The following is a 12,921-nucleotide window of genomic DNA, read 5'->3' on the forward strand; positions in this document are numbered from 1 at the left end:
GGAGGGGGGGGGGGGAGTTACTTTTTAATATCTAACGAGTTGCGCATAAAACATCTTTCTAACTTTGACGTAACAAAATTGATGTAGAAATATATCCTCGGTAGTTTCTATGTAAATAGAAATATAATTTATACACCACAGATCTGATAACTTTCATTCAAACACCATGCAAATTGGACCAATGATACTATTGCTGAAAAATAATCCCGTTAATTTCTATGTAAATAACATAGTAATATATGCACTATAGATATGATAACTTATGCAAAACGCCGCAGGAACTTTGACCCAGAGAAAACATACACTCGTAAATTCTGTGTAAATATCATGGTCATATACGAACCGCAGACCTGATAAATTATGCGCAAACACCATGGCAATTTTGACCGGGGATTTTTTTGTTAAGACACATAACCCCGTAAACTTATGTGTAAATAGGATAATAATTTACATTTCACGGGCTTGATACGTATGTACAAACATCATGATAACTTTGATCCCGAGGGGATGGTTATAAAGAACGTGCCCCTAGTAATTTTTGTGTAAATAACGTCGTAATATAAGCACCGAATAACCGACAATTTACATGCAAAACATCATGGTAACTTTTTAACACAAAAAAAGAGTTGTTGAAAAACATACTCTCACTAATTTATGTGTAAATGGTATGGTAATATACGTCCCGCATACCCGATAATTGACGTACAAAACATTGCGGTAACATTGATCAAGGAGGGAATTTGTTCAAAAACATACCTAGGTAATTCATGTGTAATATACAATCCGCATACATAATAACTTACATATAAACACCGCGGTAACATTTTTTATGAAGGGGAAAAATTGTTGAATAACATACACACAGTAACGTGTGTGTGAATATCATGATAATATACAAAGTGCAGATCTGATAACATGTGTATAAACACCTCGGTAACATTGACCAAAAAAGAAAAAGTGGTTGAAAAACATACCCTCGGTAACTTGTGTGCAAATAGCATGGTAATATATGAACCGAAGACCTGATAACTTATGTAAAAACACTGCGGTAACTTCTGACCTTAGGAGAAAAAGTTGAAGGAAAAAATAATGCCGGTAAATTATGTGTAAATGGAATGGTAATACACAAACAGAAGACTTGATATTTTGCACAAACACCGCGGTAAGTTTTGATCTAGGGAGGAAAAAAGTTGTTGAAAACAATTACCCAAAGGCCACTTATGTGTAAAAAGCATGGTAATATACGACCCGAAAACTTGATAAGTATATGTAAACACCACGGTAATTTTTGAAATATAGGACCTAGTATGTCGAAACTTCATGTTTTTGTCACCCGCTTTTTGTGTGCCACCATGCTTCCTCTCAAAATCATACTCCTAATAACCTACGGTCAAACCATCATGATAACTTTCACCCGGGAAGGGGAGTTGTTCAAACATACCCCCCTCCCCTCCCCCCTGCCCGGGTTAAACTTTGTGCAACTTACCATGCTACATATGTTATACTTATCGTGCTTCTAACACTATAGTTACCGACCTTCTCATGATATATTTACCAGCTTTATCATGTCAATTTTTTGGTTACTAGGGTATTAATATTAAAGTAATCATGATGCACACGTCATAGTTATCTTGCTGCTCATGCTAAATGTTATCAAGGCTAAAATTAACCTTTTTGTGTACATGGTAGAAAGAAGAAGAATTCAAGTTCCGTTGTTTACGTATTGTGAATAACAAGTTATGATGGTTGAGTTGGTTCTTGGGTGTAGTGACTATTTAGTAGACCTAAGTTCAAGGCTTCTTGTCAACGCTTTATTTCTTTTTCTTTTCCACCTACACTAACCAGCATAAAACCGGAAAAATAAGAAAACCGATCTGAAAATAAAAAACAGAAGAAAAAAATCGGTGAAAGCATTCACAACTCGATCAAAGCGGAGAGATCGAGCCAACTGACCTCAACGCTCGATCGAGCGAGCAGGCCACGATCGAAGGAGAGCGATCGAGCAGGCGGGTTGCCTTCTAATTGTCGTGTGGTAATTTTCCTAACAGGCACACATGTGCCAGTTATCCCTGTCCAAAAAATAAATTCAATGTGTATTTCTGTAGTCGAAAAAATGTTGGGACATGTATATAAAAACATGTTCATCACATATTTGAAAAATGTTCAGTGAGTATAAAAAAGTGCAGAGTGTATACAAATATGTACAACATTTATTAAATAAATCAAGATGTATTTAAAAAATAATGAAATTATAAAAATAACCAAAAATGAACAAATGTTTGACATGAATTTTTGAATTTTTAATTGCCAAATGTTTTTCAAATTAACAAAACAGATTATATTATTTTTCAAGGTACCCAATATTTTTGTAAATTGATCACACTGTTAAAATTCGCAGCGTTTTGCAAAATTCATGTAGTTTTTTTTATTTCACATTGTTATTTGTAAAATTAAGAACATATTTCAATAGAAACTGACCTAAATAAAAAAACTATTTGGAAAACATCACAGGTGAACCGGCAAGGACTACGATTCGGATTATCTAATATCATCCTCAAATAAGAATTATACCTTATTTTGACGGGTGAAAAATAAGAATTATACTAACTCTTAAAGGAAGGGACAGCTCTCTATCCGATGTGGATTCCTACGAATTATCGTATGGTTCCAGATACAGGTCCCTTTGCCCTCGCTTTTTGTTATTGCATAGGGGTATGGACTGAAGTAATCACTAAAAACACCCTCGCTTTTTGTTATTGCATAGGGGTATGGACTGAAGTAATCACTAAGAACCTTGCTATGCGTATGATGGATTTTTTTTTCTAGCACTCGTATGATTAGAGACAATCATAGATAAATCAGTTTGTGGGCCATAGGATTTAGAGATGATTTGCTCTCTGGTCGTACTGGTCGGATGAGAAAACATCGTACGCAGAGCAATTTCGAATCGCTAATCCAGGAAAGATAGATTTTTAGCTAGAAAAACCAAAAAGCCAATACGCCATGTATCAAAACAATATCCTGCATTCGGCCGATGTATTTAGCGTAGTAATCTATACAAATGGATCGACTATGTCTGGTTTACTCCTTAAAAACCGAATAATGGTAACATAATTGTGCGTATGCGTATCAAATCAAACACCCATAGACCAAGCAATTCGAGGTTTACCACCAAGCCAGTCCTCTAAACTAGTTTGACAAATCATTGCAATCATGGGTACATTTTGCATAAGTTATTGGAGCAACTTATTTCGTAACATCGTACATTCGTACCGCACACACAGCCGATGACACCACACCCGCATGGATCACTGAAACAACCCCAGCAAATCACTCTCGAAAACTACCAAACGTAAGGTCGTGCCAACTGAAAGCCACCCAGCTGAAGTTTCAGGGAGCCGGCTGCAGGAGCGTGCTCCCGAGCGCGGCGCGGAGGGCCTCCACCTCGTCCTTGGGCAGCACCGCCGTGACGACGCGGCCGCGCCCGTCGGCGTCCGGCTGCACCAGCACGGCGCCCTCCTCGCCGACGCCGTCCAAGCCGTACTCCACGTGCGCGGGCCGCTGCCCCTTGATCTCCAGCCCGTACAGGTCCACCTGCTCCATGTCCACGAAGGTCAGGTTCGCGCCGTAGATGACCACGTCCCCCGGGAACGCCACCACCGCCGCGGTCTCGTCGACGACGTTCTTGGCCAGCAGCGCCGCCAGCTCGGACACGTCGGACTTGGCCGGCGGCGAGCCCGCCTCCACGTACCCGACCCTCTGCTCGTTGGCCAGGGAGTTGCCGCTCCTGGCCGACATGTCGTTCCTCACCACCGTCACCGTCTTCACCTCCTTGCCGGCCCTGATCTTCGCCACCGTCTGCCACAGGAGCGCCGAGATGAGCTCGAAGGCGCCGCCGGCAGCCGCTGGCTCCTGCTGCTGCAGCCTCGTGAGCATCGGCTCGGTGACGTGGAAGGAGTAGCCCGCCATGTCGACGCCGGCGGGGACAAACCAGTAGTCCTCGATGGGCCCGACCGGCTTCACGGAGCGCGGCACGGCGGCGTCGGCGGGCGCGCGGTCCTGCGGCTCGTTCTTGGGGTTGACGGTGACGGCGCCTGGCGTCTTGCCGCCCAGTATCTTTGCCCAGTGGTTGAAGCAGGTGGTCGCCGTGGCCACGTCGCCGATGAGGTGCGCCCAGCTGAACCCCAGCGCCATCGCTCCACACTTGAAGTTTGTGACCTGCGAAGCTCATTCAGCCAGAGGAAGCGCTGTCATTTTTACAACTTGGAGCTGAAATTACTGTGCTACAGAACAAGATTCAAGTTTAATACGGGCCAAGCAAGCAAGGCTTGGGACGTCCACATGGCAAGGCCGATCATAGATTCATAAATGCACCACCGGCAACGACGGCACGGCGATCCGTAAAACATTATGCTGACTGCAAGCGCACACGCATCCTTAAATGGTCGTCTTCAGTGTGAGTGTTGAGTCGTCTTCAGCGTCAATGTTCACTCTTCTACTCCTACTTGGGTTCACTGTTGTCAAATGAACGCACGCATGGCTAGCTTGGCATGCTAGCTTAGGCGATTCACTGGTGAAGCACAGGGATACAGCGTGTTACTGGACCCTGATGGACCAAGCATTTCAAGGACCGAGAGAATATCCGGTAGGTGGGAAGTGGGAACTGCGTTTGAAATTTTTCACAAGTTGTCAAACAATACAGTATATTAAGAGGGCGATGTTCTATTATTAGCATGTGAAATTCAAGTTTAGACACAAAATCATTTGCGAGGTATTAAAAAGGAAAACCAATTCGGCAATAGATAGCGAATAGCGACTTTCACCGTTTGACACTACTACTCATTGCTGATTTTGTAATTTTTCCAACGCCAGAAATTAATTTATGTTTGAACTTGGAATTTTATATGTCAACAGAGAGCTATCTCTTCGACATACTCTAGTATTCTTTTGGGAAATTTCTGAAACTTCAAAACATAGTTTTCACCGGATATTCTCTAGCACCAATACTGGTAGCAGGATCAAATTCAGCTGGATCTTCCTTTTGTCGAGTTCGATGTATGATAGTAAGATTGATGGTTGGGCTGGAATTCAATTCAAGAGATGTTGGCATCTGAGATGTGGTACGAGCAGTAATCTCGGATGGAAAGGAAAACTGAATTACAGTACGTACACAAGTTGCACTGACACCGGTTCTTGTCTCGGCAGAGGCAGACGTGGTGCAGTTAATACCAGCGCTGCCGACGCCTACTGGCAGGCCCCGGTACGGGTGCAATGAATGATGTATTGAACTAAACCGCACATGATCTGTACAGTGGAACACTACTAAGGGCCTCATTGATTTATAGGATTGCAAAAACACAGGAGCAAGAAAAACGTAGGATTGGGATGGCATGTTCACTGGATCCCTACAAGATTTTGAGTTTGTTTGATTGTGTCACGGGAAACACAAACGATTTCTTTCAAGAGGTTGAAGTGGATGTTAGAATTCCTATGAAATGCAGTACAAATGAATCCTTAGGAAAAAAATCCTACATGATTCATCAAAGAGACCCTTACCTTTTCACCTTTCACATGCCAAAATTTTCTCGTCTAGTGTATCATCATCAGTTGATTCAGTTCGTCATTTTGCTGGATGAAATTCTGATCATGCACATCGGTGGGAGTGGGATGCCCTATCCTACCGCTAAAACCGCCTCACTTGCTTCGCATGATCCCTGTGCATCGTACTACCACACTCTACTAACGATTTAAGAAGAGCGAGGACGAAACCGGGCGCACTGATGGCTTCCGATTTTGAGGCCCATACCCAGTTCTAGCATAAATTTCTGATGGTCACACCTACAGCTGCGAACCACACCGAAAGCTACATCTTGATGATCATCTAATCTTATCCCGCGTCAAAAAGAAGCCAGCCAGATCGATCTCTGGTAAAAGTACTAAAATCTTTATCTACCTACAATGTCAACAATCCAAGCAAGCAACTCCCGATTGAAGATTCAACGGGCCGAGCAATTGTTCAATCGAATATAAGTGGTACTATTTCATTTCATTATCGTCGGGGTATGATTGGACTGGAGGCGGGAATGAGAATGGTCGACGGTTGGGTTGGTTTACCTGGACGTAGAGCAGCGGGGAGAAGAAGAGCTCGGGGCCGAGCACCTTGTCGTAGCAGAGCTGGCGGACGCGGTCGACGGCGCCGTCGCGGAGCCACTCGTCCAGCGCGCGCTCGCACCGGGCCTCCACGATGCGGACGCCGCAGTCGTTGCACTTGACGTAGGGCCGGCGCGAGGCCTCCTGCTCGTCGTCGGCGGGGCGGCGGACGCGGCCGGCCACGGGGTAGTAGGCGTCCAGCCAGGGGAACATGGGGTCCTTGAGCACCTTGGTGGTCACCCCGCGCACCACCTCCCCCGCCGCGTAGTAGTACACCCCGCGCAGGTAGTGCAGCCGGAACGCCAGGTCCGCGTCCCCCAGCCCGTACCCCTCCACCTCCGTCACCGAGCTCGGCACCACCGTCGACAGCCGGTGCCCGTGCACCGCCGCCGCCGCCGTTTGCCCCTCGAGCCCCATGCCGATCGCGCCGCGCAACAACTGCGTGCACGTACAAGCTCGCGACTTCTTGGGCTAAGCTGAAGCTCGCTGTGTGGGTGCAAGGCCTCGGTTTGTTGGTGGGACGCGTGTGGGGGTGGCGTATATATCCGGCCCGGGATGGGTGGATGGACGGAAGCCGGCACACGGCAGTTCGCCGGTAACCGGTTGGGGCTTAAATACGGGCGCGGGCGGGGTTGGTTGGGGAGGTGAGCAACGGACGGACGGACGGACGGATGGGTTCGACTCGACGGCTCCGACCTGACGACGGGGTGACGAGGCGCGAGCCGCCGTGCAGCGGTGCACGGTTGCCGGGCGGCGGCGGTGAATTGATGGCTGGCTCGCCGGACAGGATGTCGCGCACTGTTTTGCTTGGCTGTGTTCTCTGGATGTCGTGTGATCTGTACAAGGATGGCGGAGGAATGTAGTACGCCAGTGGGATTGGATCTGAGGACAACGGATTCGGATCCACGCGCGCGTCATCGGTGGCGCACGGAACAGTGCGTGGCCGCTGCAATAGTGGCGGTGCCGGCGAGGCGTCGGCGTCGGCGTCTCCTCTTCGGTGGACTCCGTATGTAGGTGGCGGGACTGGACTTCACCTACGCGACAGGTGCGCGATGACGGTGGACGTGGTGGTAGCACGAGCCGTCGACACTGTTGATGGTCACGTGGAGGCATGGCCATGGCCCCGTATGGTACTCCCTCCGTTCCATAATGTGGTGTTCATAGATTTTTACAAAAGTCAAACATTATAAATTTTGACCATGTTTATAAAGAAAAGAGGTAAATACACCAAAAGTCTTAGAACTTGCACACGGCGGTCATTTTGGTGCACAAAGTTGCAAAATACGTGTTTGGAGTCACTAAACTTGCGAGACTGTTCAAATACAGTCACTCTCTCTGTACGCGAGCGTATTCGTCGATGCCAGCATGGCATGGGCCCGCTGTCAATGACACATGAACGCATTTTTGCACAAAACCCCTTCTTCTTCTTCTTCTATGCAAAATAAAAAATCAACAATCGATGGGACGAAAAGTTTAACTGCCAGATCTCGAACCCCGACCTAATGCTAATACAATACAGGTCACACAAACTGCGCCACACATCTGTAGACAGCTATTAAGAGTAACTAAGATTAATGTACAAAAACGGAAGCGCTCATGGAACAAAAATGGGCTGTGGTCCGGTGACCCATTTTGCACTTGTTTATTTTTCAGAAATTTGTAGATAGTATGCAAATTATAATGCCATTAATAAGATAATTTCAAATAATTTTCATGTATTATTCTAAAATAATACTTATGAATTATAAAAATGTTTGCATAATAATAACACAAATAGTTTTTAAATATTCATAATAACACCTATTCGTTTTATTTGAGAAATTCGTGGATCAGAAAAAATTGTTCATGTATTATTTTCAAATAATATTGTTTGTGCAATTCAAAATATGTACATGCGTTCAAAAAACTACATGGCATTTATAAAAATGTTTAAACACTGAAAAATATTCATGTAAATTAAGAAATGTACATTGCATTTAAAAAATGTTGACACATTTCAAAAAAAATTGTGAGTTTTACACAATGTACAATTATGCTCGCATGGTTCAAAAAACTGTTCGTGTAGTTTTTCTATTGCATGAACATATTTTGAATTACACGAACATTTTTTACAATGTTTAAACATTTTTTAAAATGGCACATACTTATAGAGAACAAGAGTGATAAAAACATATACATTGTCTATCTCTAAATTACATCACATGTCGCAGTTGCTTGGTGGTTGGCTTATGCGCGAGTGAATCTCCATGTCACAGGTTCGAACCCACCGGTTGCACTTTGCATTCTTATTATTAGAAGACATAAATTTCTTCATTATCACTTTTTGGGTCCACCCGGATAGGATATACAGTATAATATAGTAGTGCAAAGTAAACACATGATACTGTTGGCGTGGTGGTTGTTCAATCGTGCCACTTAGCAGTACGTCCAAGCATGGAACCCCGCCGCCCCACTATTTTTCTTATTCTAGGGGTTCCTATGTAAATAAAAAACAACTGCGGGCTTTTCTACAAATCTATCATACAAGAGCAATTACGGTGGCTGACAGGGGGCCTGTGCCATACTGGCGTCTACGGATACGCATGCGTACGGTGAGAGTGACTGTATTTGAACGGCCTCGCAAGTTTAGTGACCACAAACATGTATTTTACAACTTTGTGTACCAAAGTAACCGCCGCACGCAAGTTCTAAGACCTCTGGTGTATTTACCTCTAAAGAAAAGTAGGTATATCTAAAATACCAAATGCACAGCATTGAATACATCGAGAGTTATTTTTTTTAGAATATACATGTTTGGTATTGTAGATGTAGACAATTTTTTTTATACACTTGATCAAAGTGGGCAAAGTTTGACTTTAACAAAAATCTATAGACACTATATTGTAGAATGGAGGGAGTATGTGTAGCTGAGATCTGTACCGTGGTAGTAGTACTACACGGAACAGGTATGCGGTAAAGTTCAACGTGGCCCTACAAAAGTGACAGTCCTATGAAGCAGTGCCCAGAAACCTTTTTTTTAATTTATATATTTTGTCTAGTAGTTTTTTCGTCTAGTTGTAAAAATGCATAAATAAATGGACCGCAATATCTCGGGAATGGTTTTTTTTTTGAATATTTTGAATTGCTTACCACACGTGTCACGTGGTATATCTCACGAGCGTTCGTTGTGAGGGGTTAGCATTTGTAAACGTATTAGATGGCAAGTTTAGTTGTATGGGGTTGATGGTTTCTTAAAAAACGCATGACATTTTCCGGAAAGAAGAGAAAATTTGCGGCGAAAAACAACATGATTTATATGTTCATTTTGTGTGCTTAAGAACCAAGTATGTGGATGTATAAGGGCAAATATTACAATAACTCGAAAGCGTTTTGTAAGCCCGGGTCAAATGCTCTTGCTATGAATAGTAAAAGAAAATTTAAAAATTATGGCAACAAGCATTGCTTGGTTTTCTGTGCACTTACAAAGTTTTCGTGATGAAATCACATTCCTGGAGGTCTGAGCAAAAACAATAAAATCAGCACTCTGAAATGCTTTCAAAAATTGTCTTTTTGGAGCATTGATTTTTTTTCATTAACCCACAGCATTAGGGATGGTTTTTCTTCATGAAAATTTGCACGAATGTAGAAAATTCAACAATGTTTGTCACCAAATTTTATTTCATTTTACTATTTTTTGAATTTTTTTCACGAGGACGCATTTGAGCTCGAATGTAGAAACCCTATGTTCCCCATATTTGTCTTATTTATGTACACCACGAAGAAATATATCTCCTCATGTACTTGCGAAATAATAATAGCATAATTCACTAAAATCGTAAAAGTTTTACAAAAATGTAGCGCGGAGCTAGGGACCCATTTGTGTTTTCCATTGTCCTATGCTGTTTATGTTTGTATACCAAAATTCACAATATTTACCGCATTACAACGGTACTACCATAACCTCAAGAAAAAGCTAAGTTGCCACACAACACTCATCCTCTGTGGTCGATTACATCTACCTCTTTCGCCTCTGGTGGCCGGTTTCAGCGTCGAAAGATGAGGAAGACAATGGATCTTTGTGCTCACGGGTTCTTGGTCTAGTTTTTCTAGGTTCGGGTGTCCTTGTGTCGTTCGTCACGATGACTTAGTGGAATAAGTACCCTCGGTCATGTCCCTGTCGCATGGAACTCGTTCTGCCATGGTTGTGTGGCATGTTAGGGTTTTCTCATGTCTGGTATGTCGGGTTGTGGAAGATCAAGTTGTCAAACTTTCACCTTGGTCCATCTACTGGCATGACCGCATCACTGAGACCATGCGACGACGCTTTCACTATCATTGTGTTGTTTGGTCTCCTCGTTCGACCTTCGTCTCTCATTTCTATGTCGAAAGGTCCATTCTCGCGATTTTTGTTGTTGATGACGTACATGACTTCTTAGTTGTAGTTACAACGATTCTCTGGCTCTGACAATGTGTGGCATGTACATATGGAGCTAGGCTCATAGTGATATACCTAAATAGTTCATTCGAAATACACACATGCCACCTAATCAAAGGCCCACCATAACATGCCCGAGAAAAGGTTTTTCATTTTTGGTTGATTCCATGCACACATCTCACTTCAGCACATATACCGTCTCATTAAAGGTCAACTCAACATGCATGGAAAAAGTTTTTCACTATATGATGCCACTATATTGAAAAAATTCGTAATATATAATATATAATTTTTATTTTATTTTAGTTTGTGTATTATTAATTCTGCTACGAATGTTTCACACAATCAAACCACTAAAGTTTATTGCAATTCCACAGCGGTATTTCTAGTAAAATAGTTGTTTCTTATTATTCGAGGCCTTCTTTGCTTGGGGTCTGCGTACCGGCGCGGTCACGCCACCTGGCGCGGAGGGGACGAGCCATATTCGTAGGAGAGCAATGCTACACATACGTAATGTTACGTTCAGATTTTACATAAAAGCTGATGTGGGGTTTGTTAATTGGGCCAGGATTTGCAGCTGGGGCCCACCCCGGTTAAAATAGGGGGGAGAAGGAAATTTTATGGAAGGTTACGCCCTACATAGAACGTTTCGTAGGTGTAGAATTATCATTATTTTTTTGAAACTAGAACACCTTGCATTCCAAAAAAATTACGGTGGACTGACCCGATCGGCGGCCACGGCATGGGTTACATCAGGTGGCAAATCAGACTGCCAGATCAGCTGACTATCAGACTCAGCCCTCACACCAACAAAAGCTAACAAATGTGCTGGGTTATTACATGCCATCGGACAGAATAAGACTTTATGCTCTATAAACCCTAGCTGGAGAAGGAACTTCGCTTCACGGATTAGCACGCCAAGAGAGCTGCGATCCTGGGATATGCCGTCAACAGCTAACTGCAGGGGTTGGCAATCAGTCTAAAAGAACACCCGACCCATGCCTTGGAGCTCTGCGAACTGGATGGCCTTCATCAAAGCTTCCGCTTCCGCGTGCAGCGGACTGCTTAAATTCAGGAGTCTACCCGCTGCCGCCACTATGCAGTCCCCTCTGCTGTCATGAACCAGGAGGTGTTGGACATATGCCCTAGAGGCAATAATAAAATGATTATTTTATTTCCTTGTTCATGATAATTGTCTATTATTCATGCTATAATTGTATTATCCGGAAATCGTAATACATGTGTGAATACATAGACCACAATGTGTCCCTAGTGAGCCTCTAGTTGACTAGCTCGTTGATCAACAGATAGTCATGGTTTCCTGGCTATGGACATGGGGATGTCATTGATAACGGGATCACATCATTAGGAGAATGATGTGATGGACAAGACCCAAACCTAAGCATAGCACAAAGATCGTGTAGTTCGTTTGCTGTAGCTTTTCTGGATGTCAAGTATCATTTCCTTAGACCATGAGATTGTGCAACTCCCGGATACCGTAGGAGTGCCTTGGGTGTGCCAAGCGTCACAACGTAACTGGATGACTATGAAGGTACATTATAGGTATCTCCGAAAGTGTCTGTTGTGTTGGCACGAATCGAGACTGGGATTTGTCACTCCGTATGACGGAGAGGTATCTCTGGGCCCACTCGGTAATGCATTATCATAATGAGCTCAATGTGATCAAGTGGTTGATCACGGGATCATGCATTACGGTACGAGTAAAGTGACTTGCCGGTAACGAGACTGAACGAGGTATTCGGATACCGACGATCGAGTCTCGGGCAAGTAACGTACCGATTGACAAAGGGAATTGAGTACGGGATTGATTAGGTCCTCGACATCGTGGTTCATCCGATGAGATCATCGAGGAGCATGTGGGAGCCAACATGGGTATCCAGATCCCGCTGTTGGTTATTGACCGGAGAGTCATCTCGGTCATGTCTACATGTCTCCCGAACCCGTAGGGTCTACACACTTAAGGTTCGGTGACGCTAGGGTTGTAGAGATATGAGTATGCAGTAACCCGAAAGTTGTTCGGAGTCCCGGATGAGATCCCGGACGTCATGAGGAGTTTCGGAATGGTTCGGAGATGAAGAATTATATATAGGAAGTGCAGTTTCGGCCATCGGGAGAGTTTCGGGGGTCAGCGGTATTGTACCGGGACCACCGGAAGGGTCCCGGGGGTCCACCGGGTGGGGCCACCCATTCTGGAGGGCCTCATGGGCTCAAGTGGGGAGGGAACCAGCCCATAGTGGGCTGGTGCGCCCCCCCCCTTGGGCCCCCATGCGCCTAGGGTTGGGAACCCTAGGGGAGGGGGCGCCTCCACTTGCCTTGGGGGGCACTCCACCCCCTTG

General features: G+C 44.3%; 1 protein-coding gene across 1 annotated transcript; it reads right to left on the reverse strand.

Moving 5' to 3' along the window:
- Positions 1 to 3,164: 3,164 nt before the first annotated feature.
- Positions 3,165 to 6,942, reverse strand: LOC125539519 (protein ECERIFERUM 26-like). Its single transcript, XM_048702994.2, has 2 exons — positions 6,115 to 6,942; positions 3,165 to 4,218 (listed from the first exon to the last, which is right to left on the reverse strand). The coding sequence occupies exons 1-2, from the start codon at positions 6,565 to 6,567 to the stop codon at positions 3,391 to 3,393; spliced, it is 1,281 nt and encodes a 426-aa protein (XP_048558951.1). The 5' UTR covers positions 6,568 to 6,942; the 3' UTR covers positions 3,165 to 3,390.
- Positions 6,943 to 12,921: the final 5,979 nt, after the last annotated feature.

This window comes from Triticum urartu, chromosome 2A, assembly GCF_056163025.1.
Source record: "Triticum urartu cultivar PI428250 chromosome 2A, HENAU_Tu73, whole genome shotgun sequence".
Classification (NCBI taxonomy): domain Eukaryota; kingdom Viridiplantae; phylum Streptophyta; class Magnoliopsida; order Poales; family Poaceae; genus Triticum; species Triticum urartu.